Raw genomic sequence first — 20,317 nt, 5'->3', positions numbered from 1 at the left:
ACAGCTCATTTGAATTGGCTCCATTCACTCTTACATGCATGAATGCTGTTGTCGGAAAGGTTGTTTTGTTGTTTTATTAGTGAGTCCACTGTCTTTCCAGATGTGCTTTGCACTCTTCATTTATTGATTACTAACTCACCTTAAAGTAATACAAGTAGTATGTTCTTCTACAAGGAGTTGAAAGAAGATGTGGATTTTTGAGGATTGATAGCAGAATTTTTGGATTGCAGCTGCTGGTACACAGTGCTTTGAGTCTGTGTTCAATATCTTGAACATCATACCAAAAATGTACAAATATTCAGTGTTTTTCGATCTTGGCAGGGTGGAAAAACCTCTGACACAGCCTTTAATCCATCATAAAACACATTAGGTCTCCACTGAAAGCCAAAGGTAATTGTTTGTTTGCAGCTCTTTAAGATGGGATGACCCAACCTAATCAATTGTAGCAGAAATTTTGTGATTTATTGGAAAAATAATTAATTTAGAACAACAACAACAACAACAACAACAACAACAACACTGGTATGAATACCAAATGTGCAAAAAAAAAAAAAAAAAACTTTTTTAGACACTATTCTGTGTAGCTGTGGTGAGGGTAGAACATCCATCATATTTGCAACATATTTGGATAACATGACTGAATATCTAATAGCCTGTTCAACAAAAGACCTATGGCAAAGCAATCGTTTTAACCTTAACCCCAATACAGTGATTTTGTTTTTCCTCTTGGCATTCCATGTGGTGCGTAAAAGGCACCAACTTCTCAGTGTGTTCTTAAAATAAATAATTGCCATGACTTGGAAACTTAGATGTTTTGTGTGAAGTCAAAGAAGAAGAGCTTACCGGATTCAAAAGCGTTTCCGGTGAGCCCACCGAATCTAATCACGCACAATACTGTGACATTAGTGGCCAAAGGAGATGAAAACAAGAGTCCTTTCACACGTCCATCAAGTGAGTGTTAGACTTTACGTGCCCAAATGATTAACGAGAAGCTGACCACATCATAGCCAAAGAAGTCCACTTCCTCCATTAGGCCCCAGTGAATAATGTCTCTTAGTGCACTTTGCCAAACCTTTTTTTTTTCCTTCTTTTTCACGTATACTTGGATGACATTCTCCCACACAACTTTATGATGAAGAAGTGTTGTCATCCCATGGTGAGTTTCATTAGGACAGCTAAAAATAAATCCATAAGATGAATATTGTGAAACCCAGACAAAACTTAATTTTGAGACATATATAAGTCCTTTTTAGGAATATTATGGGGTTAACGGGGTAGTGCCAGCAACACACCATTGCCACACCACTATAAGATCAGTATTACGTGCCTGAGATGCCTTAGGTAATTGTGTGAATGTCAGTGATTTTTAGTCAAGGCTTTACCTGCTGGCGTAAATGGATCACACGCCAGTCGCATAAGATGGCAAATCTGAAACTTTATAATGCTGATTGTTTGCTCAGGTTATGCTCATGGTAACATCCTCTGTAATAAACCACAGCAGCACACAAGACTGCCCCACCGAGTGTGTGGTGGTCGTGGCGCACTCACTATTGGCTCCGGAGTCTAGGGGCGTTGCTTCTGAAGTTGGTGAGTGCTTAGGGTGCAAGGGGTGTTCAATGGATGGCTAAGGGAAAGCGTACTTGGCAGTGATCCCTCCTCTCTGTATAGACTGCAGTTTACACTAGAAAGCATTTTTTGGGGGGAGAGGAATGTATCATAGATAGTGCGTGTTTATAGAGGGTAGTGGATGCATGTTTAGCAATGCGATGAGGCCAGTGCACTTTGCAAGACTTGCGCTGCAGAGAGCCTCCGCAGATCCCACGACCTATTGCTGACAAGCCGGGAAAAGGAGAGGGGGAGCCGCTTGGGAGCGAGAGAGGGTACTGCCTTGGAGACGACAGCCTTGGTTTCTTCGCGGAGGAAATCATGCAGTTTGCAATCTGGCTGGTTGGACTAATGTGTCATCTGTCAGCACTTGTCCGGGACTCCTTTGAATACCGATTGCATCCGAAACAAGGTAGTCTTTTGTTTTGATTTTGGGGGATATGACACTGTTAAGTGATAAAAGTTGAAGCTGCTTTAACAGTAGCCTGTAGTGTTTGAGATTGATGCCTCTTGTATGCTTTAGGATTGCCAGGCTGCGGCTGAAATTATTACACTGTTGCGTGTATAGTGATACCGCTATATTTTGATTGAACGCCAGCCTATTATAACTTTCACTGCCCTTTTGTTTCGTCCAGAAACCTTCATCAAGCAGCTGTCATCCTATGAAATCATCAACCCGCTCCGTGTAAATGATTTCGGAGAATCATTCCCCCACACGTTGCACTACAAAAGGAGACGGAGAAGTTTAAATGATGACCTGTCGGGATTACGGGCTCACTACAGAATTGATGCATTTGGGGAACGCTTTCATCTCAATCTGACCGCAGACTCCGGCTTCATCGCCCCCTCATACACAGTGACACACTTGGGAGCGGAGCACAGTAATGACTCCCAGCACCAAGACCCCAGCGATATGCGCCACTGCTTTTTCCGCGGACGCGTCAACTCCAAGGACGAGTACCCTGCCGTCTTCAGTTTGTGTACTGGCCTTGTGAGTATGACTTTTCACCCCTGCTCAATTTAGATACTATTATCAGGCAATGCTGACAGGTCTGCACTCATCTTACCATTTCATCCATGCATACCCTCTGTAACCTGCAGCTCAAGTGAAGTGCACAAGTGAAGTGTCGCTAGTCAAATGCCATTGGCCAGTACTGGGGAGGAGAGCAGAGCATCCTGATGTCTGCATGTCCGGTGATGCTGTTGCTCAGTGTAGGACTACAACCTGTCACTCCAGGCAGCAGGTTCAGCTAGTGGTTAGAGAATGGGGTTCCAGGCCATGTCAAAACCAGCATCCATTTTTCTGAAGTGTCATTCAGCAATACACTGAATCCCTACCAGTTCCACGGGTTCAATTCTGCAGCTGGCACAGCACTCAAAGGGAACATTTGAAATTATCATTATGATTGCAAAGCTGTGTTTAGGGATAAATCTATGTTCTCTAAATTTGTGTGAGGCATAGGATGCTACTTTATCAATCACCTTTCTCTTCATAGCAGTTCTAAGTGCCTCAATATTGACACAAACCCTGCTGAGATAAGCTTTTGTGAGACAGTTAATCTCTAAAATCTCTTAAGTCCAGTGTGAAACAACACTGCGCTTGGTATATTGCTTTACTTTAGATGTACTTAACAGAAGTATCAGCAATACCAGGTGTCTTTTATGTGATTGCCATTTTCTTTATCATTGGATCTTACTGTATGCAATTATAGGATGATAATGACTTTACAGCCCTGTTACAGCATATGACAATCCTAGTGCCCAAGTCATGTAGTTTGCAGAGTCCTGTGTGAGAGAATCTGATAAGTGTTGAAGGGGATGACTTCATGGGTCAGATAAGGTTACTGGTACAGGGGCAGGGGGTTGACCTCTGTCGCGCCAGCCGGATTCTGGTGTGGATTCTAGTGGGGGTGTTTGGCTGGCCACAGCAACAGAGAAAGAGAGAGAGGGAGGGACCACAGCCTTGGAGTCTCCCTCCCTGTGCCGCTCCACAACCCTTGTCAATGACATAATCCTTATTTTAATATGTGCACTGTGTACAGTACCAGGATAGTATGTTAGAATAGGTATCAGCTGCATGCCGAGGCTGATACATTCTTAGCTGACACGTTCACAATGCATTAGGTGATCACTGTGCAGTATAGCTCAGTGATGTTTGATTCCCAATCTTTGCACTCATAGAACTTTGGATGAAAGTGTCCAACAGCTGAAATATGTTATATGTATCTTTCATATTTATATAGCCATTTAAGGCTTGAATTATGCTGGAATTATCAGGGTAATAAGCCCTTAATTGCACCCCCGCTCAACTGTGATGTATGAGTCACTTACCCAAACATGTTTGCATCCTTTTTCAACCAATCTTTGTTGGTTATCCGCATCATCACTCACTGAGAATGACAGGACAATGGAGACAACACCAAAGGCTATTGGGTCATAAATGTGTCTGTCTCTGATCACTGGTGCTCAGTGGCCAGGCACATTTTGTTGAAATGAGGTCATTAAAGAATTATTAAGCCCTAAAACAAAGGGGTCATTCTAGAAAATGCAGGTTCCCCCTTGTCCAGTGTTGCTCAAAGCTGTCCCCAGGGGGCGAACAGGGGGGTGGGGTTGAGGGGCTTTTGGCCTTTTCAAAGTGAGCTGTGACAGACAGAAAAGAGGAGAAAATGCTGTGAAAAGGAGACAACTGCCAATGAACGTTGTGAGGAACTTCCCGATTACTCACACCGTGGGAAGTGTTGGTTCCCAAAGGAGCTCTCACTCTCAGGCCTCTGACATAATACAAGTGCATGGAGAGTCAACCATGTCCTGAGAAACAGGGTTATTTCTTCATTCCAGTGCCAAGTGATGTACATCTGTGTAAAGATCAGACTCATGACACCTTTATGCCCTATTTAACTTAAGAGATTGACTACAACTGTATGTCACATTGGATGACTCAGTATCCACCAGACTTGAGAGTGTCTTTGTGGACTTTGATACAATATATGTGTGCCAACAGTCCTTCCGTGCATGTCATGAGTTTGACCTTGCTTGGAATAAGAGTCCCCTAGTTGTAAGGTCCAGTTCAGCACCCACTGCTGAACAGCAACCATTGTGTCTGTCCAAACTTCTGCCAGATTTGCTGCTGGGCTAATGCTGGGAAACCCTGAAACTCTGGCCTCTCCATTGACTAAACAGAGCATTTGTCTGTTCAGCCCTGTGTGAACACCATATAACAACTCAGGAATGAATCAACCATAAACATATAACTGAGGTTTCTTCACCATAGATCGTGATTTAGTAGCTTCAGGTAAATGTCGCCCAGTTGTGATAGTGTATGAATCAGTCATTGTAGCCATTGCTGCAGTTTTTACTAAGGGCACACTGTCATCTTTAATGAGCTGTTACTTAAGTGGTTATGTAGGCTACAGATTATTGCATACGCAATAGATAACAAGCATTCATTTAAAAAAAAAAAATGCAAGCTACTTTACTGCCAGGTCATTGTGAGTCACTGTTTTTTCTGTATGAGTTAGTGCTCATGATAATTCCAAATGTTCATGATGCATGCAAATCATTTTGAGAGTATTTTCATTAAATGCCCTTTCTGTGCTGCTTTTTGTAGATTTCCTCCCACAGTCCAAAAACATATAATTCAGGTGGACCTGACATTCTGAACTGTTGTGAACAGGAATGTGCCTTGTCTGTCTTCATGTGTTGGCTATGTGATTGGCTGGCAACCTGTCCAGCATGTTTCCTTGCCTCATGCTGGGATAGGCTCCAGCTCCCCTTGACCCTGAATAGGATAAGTGGGTAAAGAAGTTGGACGAATGAGTGAATGAAAGAGTTTCATTAAATGTGCAGTTTAATGGCTATCAGCCTGCCTTTGGTCTGCAGTACTTGTCACTTCCAATGAATGACAAATCAAAGAGATTAATTAGTGAGTACTGAAGTTTGTTTTAACTTCTCCAATGAAGGCATGTGACACAATGTGCTCACTCTCTGACTTTAAAGTCCAATACCTGAGGGTGAGAAGTGGAATGCTGTCATCCCTGATGTCTGTCTTTGGGAGATAAAAGATCATCACTGATGGCCTTGTACAGATGCTCCTGGCAAATGCTGTCATGCCTCACAATGCCACATTGTAACTGGATTCTGTTAATGCTTTGGTCGATGCCAGCACAGCAGCAGCAGTTTCATTCATTCCTACTGACTCACCAGGCCTGAAGACTTAGGAGCAATGTGGAGCATCATTTAAGGTAGCAGTGTGCTGTGTTGTGGCTTTCAGGACTCACCTAGTGGTGAGGTTGTTTCTTCCCAGTGTCATGTTATTATAAGGTAGTCATTATACTGCCGCAGTGAACACGTCTAGCGCTCACAGCCTGTGCTTTCAGAGACATATGCATTGTGTGTTAAAGCCTACTAATCCTGCCCCATTTGAAAAGTGAAGAGGAAAGGTACACATTATGTACATGTCTTTCCATATCCGATCCGTATGTTTTCCATTGTCAAATGTCCATCACTTGTGGAGACGCTCAGGAATAATGCCGCCCAAAAGATAACATTCCAGTGTCCAATATCCTGTTTAAGTGTGCGCATGAAATTACCATACAAACACCATTGTGCCTCATGGCTGAGTGAGCTAAGCAGCTTTGGGAGGGACTGAGCTGCCAAATCAATATTAGCATTCCTTTGACAGCAGCTCTGTCCCTGTATGATGATGTCATTCCTCATAGTAGATTTCTCTCTGTCACTCCTTCAAGTCAGGTTGTGTGGGAAAATGTGTTTTCAGAGTCCTCACATAGGCATGAAATGCTTTACTAAGTCATAATCATATCATTCTTCTGCACTGATAAAACATAAAAAGCAGATTGTCTTACTCTTTTCCTGTTCTATCCTTTATCCCAGTGGGACTCTGCTTTCAGGGATGACTGACAGTGACATTTTACCTATAGTTTTTGACGTCTCTGAGATAACTTGTTATTTCGAAGTGTACCTGTCAAAAATGAAACCTTGTTCAGAAACATGGAAGTAATGTGCAGAATAGTGCTCAAGGGCAACACAGAATGACTGAAGTTTGACAACAACTAGTTATACGAAAGAGTGCAATAAACTGTGCGCCAAATCTACACATATGCACACGTGTAAGTACATGTTTCACGCTAAAGCCCTCATAACACCTTTTCTGTGTTGCAGATCGGAACTTTTACAACTCAACATGGCGAATACTTCTTGGAGCCTCTGATGAATGCTGCGGGGGAGGAGTTCGATGAAGAGCACAACAAACCTCATCTTGTCTACAGACATGAGAGAAAGAGGAACATCTCCCACAGCAATGCCAACACAGAGCCCTGTGCTGCCTCAGGTAACAGACTACAGACTGTGTAACTGCACTGCTTGCAACCACTGTCTGTCTGACTTTCCCACACACACTTAACTTCTGATGACCTGCATTCACTCTCTGAGCCGTGGCAATAAAATCTGCCCTAAAAGCGCAAATTATACTCAGTCACGATCTTTGGCTTGCAGGTTAGTGAGAAGATTTCAGCCTTGATTAAGGGGTGTTATTGAAAATTAAGCCAAACGCGTTCCAGCACTGCCTGGTGTTTTCACTCACGTTTAGCTGGAGCATTCACACCCAGGGCCATGGCAGGCGCACAGAGGGAAGAAATAATTACTTTTTTAGTTTGCAGTAGGGAAGAAAAGAACTGGAGAGGTTTTCTGCTTGAGAAGCTACTTGAATGTTCCCCCGGTTTCATTTGAATTTTTATGGTTGAGACCATTGGGTGGTGGAGAGGCCCTTGAGAGAAATCAGGGTGACCAAGCAGAGTTCACTGTGACGCAAGGCCTTAGAACTATGCTTGCAGGGAGCTTTGTGGGCGGCCTTTGTTGCTTGATGCAATAAATCTTTTATGTGCGGGACGCTTGATTTGCTTGTTGTCTGAACTCAGCCATTGTCGCCTGGTGGTGGCCATTGTGTGTGGCAGAGGTTTAAAGTAGTTGGAGTGACCTGATGGGCCAGGCCAATACCTCCTTAATATGCTTCCCTCTTTCACTCCCTCAGTCTGTGTGTGGTAAACACAGAGGGCAAAATCTGGAGGGTCTCTCAGCCCCCACTCTGGACTGCCTTCAAACATGCTGTCCCTTAAGAACCAAGGGCGGGAGCTTGGTGAAAGGCCTCTGATGAGGGTATAGCCTCCCATTTTTAGATGCGAAGCCTCTCTGAGCTGTAGGTGAAACTCACTCATTCGCTCGTAATTTTCCACAGGTGATCAGAGAGGCAGTATTTTATTGTGGGTTTCAGACTGGGTTCGTGCCAAAAATGCGCTGGACCTTCCAGTGGAACTTAATGCTTGTTAGTCTGCCTCCAGTCCACATATCCACACTCCAAAGACGTCAGTATCCTAGTCTGTCCCAGTGGATGGGTGCTTCTCTGTAATTAACATGTAAATTGTGTGTTGTACCTAAATGTAACATAACTGATTGTGTTTTTTATGCCAACCTAGCCAACCTCCTGATGATCACTGAATTTTCAACAGAGGCTATTACAGTTTATTTTCAAAAAGCTTGTGACAATGTCCAAATATGGTAGCTTACAATGCAAGCTGTGCCTGCGAGCAAATAAATAATTCAGACATATGCAATATCTGGCAAACACCATGGGTAGGCTATAGAACATGGGTGCAAATAAAGAGCGGGGCTTCGCATCTCTGACAGTGTATTCCTGTTTTTCCCTCTTGCTAAGTCACACCAACATCCAGTGTTATCTTGCAGTCATCCTTTAATATCTACTTAACCCTAAATGTGATACAGGCTTGAGTTTTCATCCCATAACCTCAAGCACAAACCCCAAACTCCTTGCATAGAATCAATACAGGGAGATAGTGGGGAGATAGATATGTACATGGAGGAGACACCTGCAGGGCTTCATCAAAGGCCAGCAGGTAAACAATGAGCAGCCGGATTAAAAGAGCCTGTGGGGCTATGAGGTGTCCCAGGCTGTGGTCCCACAGCCTTATCAGATAGGCCCCTCTCCAGATGCGGCGATAAATGGGTTCTTTGAAGGCCACACCAAGCCAAGACTATGGACGCCTGTCTTTTTATGGAAAGGAGTGCAGTGCACACTGCTACTGTACCAGCAGGTTAGATGTAAACACCGGCTTGGCGCGTGTCATTCTGGTTTTGGTTTTAGCAATGCTACTCACTGTTTTAGGTTGTAACTCTTTTTACTGGCTCTTATTTTAGCTTCTGTTTACTGATGGTTCACAAATGTTCCTTTTTTGGAGTTTAAATTTGATTTAATCTATGTTAGAAATGATGTATTGCTTTGTGTACTGTAACTTTGTGTGTTGTTTTTCCCTTGTCTTACCCCTCTAATGCTCCTCTACACCCTGTTCATATGTCTGTTTCACTAGCTCCTTAGTTTTTCTTTTGTTCCTCATCAGACCAAAATAGCTTATAAATATGGGGCTCCTAACCACAGCCTAATTACTGGAAGCAAAAAGTGTTGAGAAACACAGGACCACCATGGAGAATGCTGGTTAGCTGAGGAACTGAGACCTGAATGTCTAAACGACAGTGTAACCCGATTGTGCTCTTGAGGCGGTGAAGCGTAATTTATAGTAATTTATAATAGAATAGAATAGAATAGAATAGAATAGAATAGAATAGAAAAATGGTTTGGCATCACATCTAGGATGGCATCTTTCAGTTTATTACAGACATTTCTCGGCAGTTAAAAAATGCAATACATCAACTTTGAGATGCTGATCTTTCTCATCACTTTGTGAATAATGACAGAGTAGAGAACCTGTGTGTCAGTCGAGGGCAGATTCCTGCTCTCCTATCCCCAGTCCCTTCTTCTCGAGGAAGTATAAAAGCACTCTTTGTCAGGGTCAGTGATCTTATGGTCCTCTTTATCTCTGTCTCCCTCTCTCTCCACTTTATTTTTCTGTGAAAGGAGAGTCTTGTCTTAAATCAAAGTTGGTAGCTGGAGTTTGATTGTTGAGGGGAGTTGGCTGGTTTGGGATTTTGGAGGGGTTGGGGATGGGGGCAGAGGGGGGGTAGAGGGGTAGTAAGTCTATCTCAGTCGGTCAGAACAGACCTAGAAATGCCAATTGAAAATGGTTCCAGTCTGCTTGCCAGCCAGCCTGCCTCTCTCCCTTCTGTGCATTAAAAAAGACAATTGTTTTTCCAGGTACATTCACTTGCTGGGTTTCTTTCTCTTGGACCCTGATTCTCTTTACTGTTCCCTTTAAGGAAGCATATTTTTGTAAAAGACAAAGATGAAACAAACTCTGTTTTATCAAACTGACTTCCAGAACACAAACAAAATGTGTATCAGCAGGAAGATACCACAGCTGAGATAAGGTTTACCTTCAGATGCGGCAGCTCATGGTACTGCATTCAGTATGCAGTACAATAGTCCGGCCTATACTGTATCAGTTTAAGTGTAAGAGTTTCCAAGGTTTGCATAGTCTCTGCACACTTGTAAAAATGTGTTGAAAGGAACGGAAGCCAAAGTTTGAAGTTCAAGGGTGCCTTGTTTCCACTATTGTGCTGTCATCTTTGTCACACTCAAATACTTGACATTTTCATACATATGCCGTCACTACCTGTGAAGTGTTAAAAAGACAAGTCTACTGATAAGAGCTTTTAAAGTGTTACCTTGATGGAAAATAATGTTTTGTTATTTCAGCAGTCATGACATGACCGTATACCTGTCTTCAGCTGCTTTTCTTCACCATGTGTGTTCATGTGTTGTTGATAAAGCATTGCAGTTTCATTCTATGCACGGTTGGGAAAAAATCTTTACTTAAAACATGTTCAGCTTTTGGCGAAAGATGTTTTGTGCAAAGTTTCTGGTGAACAGCTGGCCTGTAAAATCAAAGCAGACCAACACTGCACCAAAAACAGTGGTAAATGAGTAAATCAAATTAATATGAATTGCACCAACATTAACCAGATCTTTAGTCTACGATGAAATTGTCTCGTGAAAGGTCTCCTCGACTTGTATTGCTAGCAACGTCTGTCTGTGTCTGTGTCAGCAGTCCTTTGTCTGTGTCAGCCAACCTGGGTGGCTTGGCCACTGTTTAGAATACTTGCAGAGTGGATAGCTGTTGAGTTGGCAATTAATGTTTTGAAGTTGTTCTGCCTGGTTTGGGCTTTTAAAAGCCCCTGAGGAAGGAGTTTGTTGGGCTCAAATCACATCACAGCTACGACCTTTAATGAAACACTGTGAGGGATATCGGTCTGTGGGCTTGCATGTGAATCCCCATGTTGTACTTGGATGGAGATAGCCACAAGGATGTGGGTGGCTATGGATAGGGGCAGATTCTTCTCTTTTTCCCTTGCCTTGGCTTTCTAGAATCCATGTGAAGACAAGCAAGAGACAAAGGGAAGGGGAGCTGCACAGTATCTCTCTCCCGCAAGCACTTGCTGAGAATCTAAAGCGGTGGGGTGTCATTTTGTTTCACTAAGGAATGTTGAAGTGAATATATAGACAGCCTGACAACAGAAATTACCAGCTGGAAACCAAGATACCAAATAAAGGAGGTTATATTCCAGGGTTTGTCCCTGGATTTCTCACCCATCCTTTCTCAGTTTGGTGGCTAACTCACGCTGGGCAGCTGGGACAGTGAAGTGACTGGCAACAGCTTTGATGTGGCAATCCTTGGCACACATAGCATCTGTGCCCCCTAGCTTTGACCCCCAACACAATCAGTATATAGGATTCCCCCCTTGGTGCCCACTGTGTATACATGGTAGTCCAAATGCTAGCATCAGGTCTTTGGTCAATGGGTTCATTTACATGGAAAAATGCCCTCCCCCGCCTGGGGTTTGAACTAGCCGACTTGAATCACTGCCCGCTCCCCCTTTGCGCTTTCATGTATGTGAATGGAAGCACTTGTTGATTGTGACCTCACTTCCCTCTTTGTTTGGAGTCACTCACTGGACGGGGGCATGTGACCTTGAGCTTTTCCCCCCTAGAGGTGCTCGTTTACTGGGCTCGCTGGCTTGTTTGCTGGGCCTCAGTTGGAACTATGTATGCATTAGGCCCATTGTTTTCCTCTTGTGCTGGCTCTTGAAAGGGGTCAGGAAAGGTGGCTAGCTAGGGTGTGATGGACGGGCGCTGATCACTCAGACAACCTCTCTCACCTTTAGGGTCTGGCTTGGGGTGTTGCGGGTGCTTCTGAATGTCAGTTGGCTCCACCAGGCTTAGGCCTGCTCTGCTCCCTCCTGCCCCCTGGACAGTCTGAACCTCTCCCACTCCAGGAAGCACCTTTTGTTGCTAGGCAAAAAAAACCTTTGTTTTGGAGTTTTTGTGTGTGTGTGTGTGTATGTGTGTGTGAGTCCACATCCATCCATCGTTGTGCGTACACAGAGATCCATGTTATCGGTGTGTCTGACTGCATGTCATCTCCTTGGCCCAACAGAGGGTGACATGTCCCACTGAGTGGTGGGAATCACTGAGCGAGCAGTGGAGAGGAATGGAGAAAGGAGCTTCTTTCTTCATCTGTTTGAGCAGTCCTGGCCTGCGCTGCATGTGCCTGTCGGCCTCGCTCCAGAGCTTGGCAGCAGCCCCAGGCTGTTCCCAAGCTCCCACTGCCCGCCTTTCTTCTTTTACACCTGCTTCTCTAAAGTAGCCTTCTCACCCACTGCATTGCCATTGGCCTACATACAACAGCCTGTGAATTCCTGTCTTTTGATTGTCCTCATGAATGGAAACAATGTTGGCTTTAAGCAGGAATCTTTGGTTGATAACGGCAGTGTATGAGGTGAAACAAGTTCAAAAACGTCTCTAGCTAACAATTGTCTGTTGGTTACTTAATGTAATTTTCTTCTCTGTGCATGATGCTCTGTCTCCTCATTGCCTCAAACCTCTCTATCATTGCATGGCAGAATGACACAAGCAGCTAATAATAAAACTTATTGCACTTGTTGCCATTTTGTTTAATGACATCAGATAGCCTAGACATTGCCGGGCAGCTATAGACGGTCTATAACTCTAATAGTTGCCATGTGTCCGCCTACCCTGCCTACCCCCTGCCTCAGCCCTGTTGCACCCGATGTGTTGTGTTGTCTCGGGAGTTCCCGTGACAGATTCCAGCTGGGGCTATTTTCTGCCGCTGTCTACTGTCTGGGTATTCTAGACAGACAGCGACTGATTGGGGCAGTCAGCGCAAGTTGAGTGACAGCGACTGTATAGTGGCATGGGTGACAGTCAGAGGTGAGAGGTGGTGACAGGTGAGGGACAGATTCCCTCCGAGGTGGCCTTGGCAGGAGCTGAACTGAGACCTGGCTGGTGAATCATCAGTGTCATCGCCTGGGACTGTGGCTGTCCGTCATCATAAATCAAAACTATAGGCTTGCTTTGTTAATGTCACTGAATTACCATCTATAAATGTATTCAGGCTTTTCTTTCAGTCCTCAATAGATGTATTTGGAATGTGTAAAAATACAGGAGACTAGTGACTTCATTCACACTGACTATGTTAGACTATACCAGACAAAAGACAGCATTGCTCATTGTGCAGGTGTACTGATCTACAGTGGATAGGCTTTCTTTTTATTCCTGTTCACATATCTCAGTGGGATATGTAAATTCGTATTATTCTTTCGTCTTTATTAGAAGCCAAAGCCAGATGCCGTGTTAATTGTTTCAGCATTTTGGTTTTATGGCACTGTAGTCTTCAGCAGCTTCGTGCCTTAATTGCACTCTGTTGACCATAACTTGCTCTCAAATGAGGTGCACATGCAGTAGCGATACAACTGAGCTCAGGAATTAGATTAGTTATGGACAGACACATAGACCCACACACAGACAGACGCATAAACAGACACACGTGACCAAACACATTATCTCCTTCAGGTTGCTGCCTGGCAGAGATAATGACAGAATGCTAAAGGAAAAAAAAAAAAAAAAAAACAGTACTTGAAGTTCATCAACATAGTGAACATCCATCCTGTAGAAATCTCATAATTATGTCAGCCAAAGACTTAAAGGTGCAGCTGAAGTGTGGCATCACTGGGTCACTTCAGTCTAAAGGATCCTTTCTTCAGTCCTTCCTAAGCAATTCTGCATAGTGCACCTTTTAGTCATCTTCCATCCTTTAAATTAGTTTTTAAAAATGCCCTGTTAATCATTTTGTAAGAGTAAATACCACATCTTCCAAATGCTGGCTGTCCCATCTCTTATTTATTTATTTATTTATTTATTTTTTCAAATCTGACTGTTCCAAAAAAGCTTGGAAAAACTGTCTATTATTTAGGAATCCAGAACCATACGTTGTTGTTCCCTCTCCTCTGAGGAGGCCTGGTACTCCAAACATGTTCTTCAATGAGGCCACCATGCTGTCTTTAGCAAGGCTCTGGAAAATAACAAGAGAGCTTCGAGAGTACTGTAAGTGCACAAAGCCCCAACATTTTCCAGTGGGGTCAAAAGTCATGCCACTCTAGATTTAAAAGCCCTCTACAAGCCTTCTACAATTAGCTGCCTTCACTTCTCCTTGTGCAGCCACAGAATTGCTCTTAATTGTGTCTGTGTTTGCAGGAGTTAAAGCCTTTTCCTTCCCAGGGCTGTACTGTCGGTTAAAACTGTGCTTACCAGTCTCTGACCTCATATAGGACTGAGGCATTGCCTACACGTAATGTAAGGTACACTGTCTGTTTAATTGGCACCCAGTGGATAGGGCGCTTTAACTCTCAGTGGTCTATTGTAAAAGAATGTTAATTAGCTCAAGAATGAATTGCGTTCCTCAGTGTTAGGCCCCTGACATTGATACTTTTGACACTGAACTGATGGAGGGTCAGAGAGGAAGTTCTTTAATCTAGATGGAAATCTCAGTGAGATCATTTGGGCCAGTCTGATTATGCGTGCATGGGCTGAGACAAAAAGCTTATGAGGATGATGACCATGCATGGAAATGTTTTCCACGATGTTTATGATTGAGTGTAAACATATGTATGCATTCAGCCCTGACTGAGATGTTTTGTTCAAAGACCTATGAAACTGTTTCTAAAGTGCTCTGTGTTCAGTAAAACAAGATAATGAGTGGAGACATAAACAATATTTACAATATGGCATTATGATAAAGAACTTTCACAAGTTTGCCCGCCAGGCATTGGACCAGACGAGTGCAGGTGGGATCTCCTGCAACCTGGTGCCAACCAAATTACAACATTTATAGATACTTGAACTTATTTTCCACCTAGAGCTCATTTTATTGTGCTCTCTAATATTGATCTGCTGACTTGGCGCAGCGTTTTATAGCCTCATGTCCATAAACTTTTTGCTTGTTTGATGTTTTGGGTATCTTCTTAAGGAATTCAAAGAAGTAAAATGAAAAGACGTAGATGTGTTTGTGATGCCCAGTGCTCAGTGGGTGATGTCATGTCTTTGTATGTCCAGTCGGTCGGGGCGCTCACCTATATCTTCTCATGGTGTAAGTAGCAGCTCAATACCCAGTGAGAGGGGGATTTGAACCTAAGGCGATTTGGGAAAGGTTGTGTGTGTGGATAATCTGAGCTGATTTAAAGGCTATTATTACAGTGGCCATATTTCCACCTCCTCCTCTTCTCCTCTTCTTTCAACTCACATCCTCTCTCTGAGTCTTAACTCTAAGTACTGTGATGCATCAGAGTCTTTTCTATGCTTTGATAATCCCTTTGATGTCAGACTGTCTGCAGTGATGAGTCTGTTTCAGGGTTTTAGAGAAAGGTTTGGCCTCGGAGAGATTTTTCCTGGAAAATACGAGGCTGTGTTCTGGCTCGGCTGCCTGGGCTGTGTGCATGGACACAGACAGGCTTGGCGCTGACTTGGATGCTGGCACTGGCACGGGGCTGGGCCTCACGGCGGCAGGAGCTGTGTGCCATTGTGCCAGGGAGTCACGCTCTGCCTCGTGTGCCCGCTGGGGGCATCGCTTGAATAATCTCGGAGTGCTCATAGAGTTTTCCTTTTTTGCTTTCCTCTTTCTCTCTCTCTCTCTCTGACTTAACAGTTCCACACAGTCTCTCTCTGTCTGAATCGGTCTGAATATCTGGAAAGATTGAGTGTGCAGAACACAATGGGACACTTCACTATTATCGGGTTATACAAAGGTGAAAAGAGGAGGCTGTTTAGGATGACGGACTCCAAAGTATGCTTGGCTCGTAAACTCTGAAAGTCATTCTATGTTCATTTTATATTGCTCATGCCTCAAAATGTTTAGTTTTATCTGCCTGATTTTTTTTCACTTTTTCACATTTTCATTCTTTTCTCTCTGAAATTATTTGACGTTTTTATTAAATAACTGATAGTATGTAGCAGTTAAACATTACCTCCAAATATATATATATATATAATTTATTAAACGTTTTGATTTGTAACTTTTTCCAGCACTGACTAAAATTAAATACACTTTTCTTGTTCCATTATATACTCCATATTTTTACATGGAATAAGAAATGATTAAAGAACTTGTTCTTTCACCAGGTGCTTGTGTTTCTGTCTTTGCATGGTCTCTCCTTCTGCATTGATTGAGCACATTGCATGATGGCGATTAAATCAATTTTTCTCCAGCTGCTAGACAACCGAAAATATTACAAGCACTCTTTCCTATATATCACCACATGTGGCCGTACATCAGTGAAGGTCTGGACAGCATGATGGCCTGCATGCTTGCACTCATGTCCTTTTCAACACAAATTGACTGTGCAAATCATCCAGTGTGAATAAATTATTGGTCTTGGCTGCAACATGTGGGCATTTCAGGCTATGTGCTGGAGATGTTTTTGATCATGTGTTTGTTATTGGTTTTAATTATGATGTTGATGAAGTTTTTTTTTTTTTTTTTTTTTTTTCCCCTTGACAGCAATTGATAACATGCATCAGTTAATTTAAAAGTAGGGGTGGTTTCTGGGCAGGATTTGATGTACTCTGCAGCTGTGTCTTTTTATCGGGCGGTTTGCAGTTGAAAGTGGAAAGCCTGCTCCCCTTGTGTCTTCCCCCCCTACCTGTCACTGCTTTTTCCAAACTCTTTCTCAGGCTGTAGTCCCAGGACCCATCACTGTGCACAGACAGTACAAGCATGTGTAATTAAGCCGTCCTCTCTATTAACCTCTGGAGGTTTGCCTGAAGCACTGTTTTCTCTCTCTTTCCTCCAACGAAACAAGATGCTCTGGCTTTCCTTCTTTCTTTGTCTCTCTCTTTCTCTCTCCTAACTTCACTTCTCTGTCATCATGAGGGAAAACCATCACTCATAGCCCAGTCAGCTTTGCTCAACACGTGCAGCTCAGCTGAGGTCTTTCTATAAGAGAGAAAACAGTTGTAAGGGATGCCAGTTGACCATGAATAGCATATAGTCATCATTTTCTTTTTTTTTTCTACCTCACACTGTTCACCTCTGGCCCATATCATATCAGTGCGGGGTCATGAATGCTTGATTTGTTTCATTTCAACATGATAGTCCACATCCTCTTTAATTTCACATAATATACTGGCAGTGGTCACAGTGGCATATCATTCGAGGAATTTTATGTCTCTCTGAGGAGTGCATACTGGGACAAGTCCCTTAGTGACTGGGGGGTAAAATGTTGCTGTGGGATTTTCTCTGTTTGTGTGGGTTGCACTCAGGCATAGGGGAGTGCAGCTTGCCTGACCTGAAAACTCTGAGCCTCAAAGCTCTCCAGTGACCCTGTGTCACTCGGTACAACTGTTTTCCCGAGCACTGGAATGACACAATAATTTATGGCGGGTTTTCGTCTTAGAAGTCCACTGTGCTGCTGTTATGTCATTGGAATGCAGCTAAGCTAAAACCCAGAGCCTTAACTGCGTATGTACCATACGTTCTCATGAAATGCCCTTATAAAATAAAGTGGGCAGTGTCTGGTATGGAAGAATTTCTATGTTTTATTGTTCGGTTCTGGCACGCTGCCATATCTGTGAATGCTTTACTCAACCTTTCTGTTTGTCATTGCCTTGTTATGAGCAAACTTTATTGAAAGCCATATAAACAAAGCATCTGTTTTTTTCTTATGAGTTGCAAATGTCTCTTTGTCTCTCCGAAATGTAAACAGATATCACTTTTCTCTCATAAAACAGATGACTTCAAGAAGCCAGTCGCTTTTGAGAGCAGCAAGGGTATGGGAGAGGAGCTGGACTCTCTCAGAGCCACAATAGATGATTACCACACCGACCACCACACACACACCAACTCCACCGCTGGTGCACACCCAGGATCCCCAAGCAGGCGAAAACGTTTCCTCTCCTACCCCCGCTATGTTGAGCTGATGGTGACAGCTGATGCCAAAATGGTGCGTCACCACGGACGCAACCTAGAGCACTACATCCTAACAATCATGTCAGTAGTAAGTAAGATAATGTTTCTAAAAATTATTACTTGGTCTTAATGTTAAATATGTATATTTTCTGCACATTATTGTAGAGTTGCAAAGTGGGCAGAGCCGCAGGTTCTGTAAGCATTTTTCCCCATTTCTTTTTGAGAATTGTGCTTGTACCTTTTTTGTCATTGAAGCTGCACTTCAGTGTAGTTGCTATTTGTTTATCCTGATGATTCAAATGAGAGAGTTTCATGCATATCCAAGTGTTGGAAATGCACAAACATGTAACACTGAATATGAGAAAATGAAATGGATTTTGGGATCGGAATGGAAATGGGACTTCCAGAACCATGGGTGCACAGTATAACCCCACTACTTTGCAAATCTATCAGACTGTCTGGTTTGTGTGGCTGGCACAGAGCAGAGTGGATTTGTATGAATGTGCACAAGCATGTGCATGCAATAACCATATTTCTATGTGCTCATTTGCCATTTTTATGCACACATGTATAGTATAGGTCATCAGTATTTATTTTGAAGCATGAGTTAAAGTCCCTCATGTGTCCAGTTTAGGCCACAGCCAAGGTCTTTGCATTTCCAGCCCCTGATTTCACTGTGTTTTATTTTTGGTTGTAAACCCCATTGTGACCCTAGCATGCTGCCACATTGACCAACGTGGGCCAATAAGTTGATTAAAGCCTGACTCAGCACCTGACCTCTTTACAAGCCCCATATCTGACTGTGAGAGTCAGCTTGTAATCAAGTCAGTAACATTCCTAGAAGCTAAGCTTAATGTGCTTTTACTGTCTGTGTACGCATTAGAGAGTGTTGGATGAGTCTGTGTCAGAGCATGATAAGCTATCAACTGTACTGAGCTGTACTGTTCTGTACCTTCCACTGCCTCTCTAGTGAGTATGGCAGACAGAATGTGCATATCACTCATTAACTTGTAAAGAAGTAATGATTGTCAGTGGAGTGTTACCTTTGAGTAAGTTTGACAGGGTGCAGTGATTGTTAGCAATGTGCCACCCATTTCCATTGCCAACTCGGACGCCATGACGATAGTCCTGCCATGCTTAGGTCCGCAAACACACACATGCATATACTATACACAAGCACATTCATACTATGTATGTACTACTACTACTACTATATACTACTACATATATACTACTTTTCTGCACTTTCTGTAATTAGAGTTGCAAAAGTTTCACCTTTTTCACAATTTGGTTTGTTTGTGCTTAGTTTTTAGGCCAAGCTTGTTTTCTACCACAGTTCGGTTTGGAAATTTTCAACTGACTGAGAGGCCTTGATTTCATCATATACTGACAATTCAGCACACAAAGTTGAATGGGGCTTTTGCCAATGTACTGTAAAGGATGGCGTAACAGAATGCCATTGTATGAAGCTCATGGAAAAGTCAGTTATGAGAGGCAAATGTTGTTATTAATCAAAAGCATTGTTGAATGTTTGACATTACGTGTTTACTGTAATTTTGCATTATATTAAAAACTGTTACTTATAAGAACTGCAGAAAAAAAATCATGGTTCACCACACATGTTAGTTCGGTGGAGTCAGGATACAGAATCACAGATTTTCAGGTTCAGTACAGAATATTTACATCCCTGCCTCTCTTGCAGTTTCGTAACCCTCAGTTTTTTTCGGGCTTTGGCCAAAATTTAAATGATGGTGCCTCTACTCTGAAGAGGGCACCAGCCAAAGTATTTGCACTGTGTTGATTAAAAAACAATGCATGCATGGTGAACGTAAAAGGGTTGAAGAATCTTTTTTTGTCTTTTTGAGTGAAAATCATTCCTTTCTTTAAGCCACAAATCAACCAAACCAACACAAATTAGACAGACCCATTCTGAGCGGAGCAGCGAAATCAACCAAGCCTGATCCATGGTGACAGCAAGTGAGGGGTTTTTGGGTCTTGGCCGGGCTCATGGAGAGTCCGGAAGTTCTCCCAGTATGCTGAAGTCATATTTTTACATTGACATCCGGAAAGGGGAAGGAGAAGGAGACGGAGAGAGAAAGAGAGAGGGAATGAAAGAGAGGAATAAAAGAGTGCATGTGTGTCTATGTGTGAGTGTTACTGTTGCTGACATTCCTCTGGACTTCCAGAGCTTGTTAGTGGCTGCCTTGCTGTGTGAGACTGCGATAGCTCAGTATCGGCCATAGCCCACCTCACTTGTAGTTCTTTAAACTGTTTATCATGCGATTCACCTGAGGTCAAAAGTCTAGTGTTGCATTTGGACAAAGAGCAACAAGACAAACTCCCTTTGCCCATTCTGCTGTGTCTCCCTGCTGTCCCGTTCAGCCCAGACCTGTCCTGAGCGGGGCTCCACATCTGCCCCCCCAGGCTAAAACAAGCTAAATGTTTATTGTGGGCTAATGAGTTCCTGTCAG

At 43.2% G+C, this 20,317-nt stretch overlaps 1 protein-coding gene across 1 annotated transcript in view; it reads left to right on the top strand.

Moving 5' to 3' along the window:
• Nucleotides 1–1,926: 1,926 nt before the first annotated feature.
• Nucleotides 1,927–20,317, top strand: part of LOC115361243 (A disintegrin and metalloproteinase with thrombospondin motifs 20) — an 83,899-nt gene continuing 65,508 nt past the window's right edge. Inside the window, exons 1-4 of the mRNA XM_030054616.1 lie at nt 1,927–2,017; nt 2,241–2,596; nt 6,784–6,952; nt 17,669–17,934. Of these exons, the coding sequence (XP_029910476.1) occupies nt 1,927–2,017; nt 2,241–2,596; nt 6,784–6,952; nt 17,669–17,934 (882 nt within the window). The remainder of the gene's footprint in view (nt 2,018–2,240; nt 2,597–6,783; nt 6,953–17,668; nt 17,935–20,317) is intronic.

This window comes from Myripristis murdjan, chromosome 6, assembly GCF_902150065.1.
Source record: "Myripristis murdjan chromosome 6, fMyrMur1.1, whole genome shotgun sequence".
NCBI lineage: Eukaryota > Metazoa > Chordata > Actinopteri > Holocentriformes > Holocentridae > Myripristis > Myripristis murdjan.
This window is presented reverse-complemented; position numbering and strand designations above follow the sequence as displayed.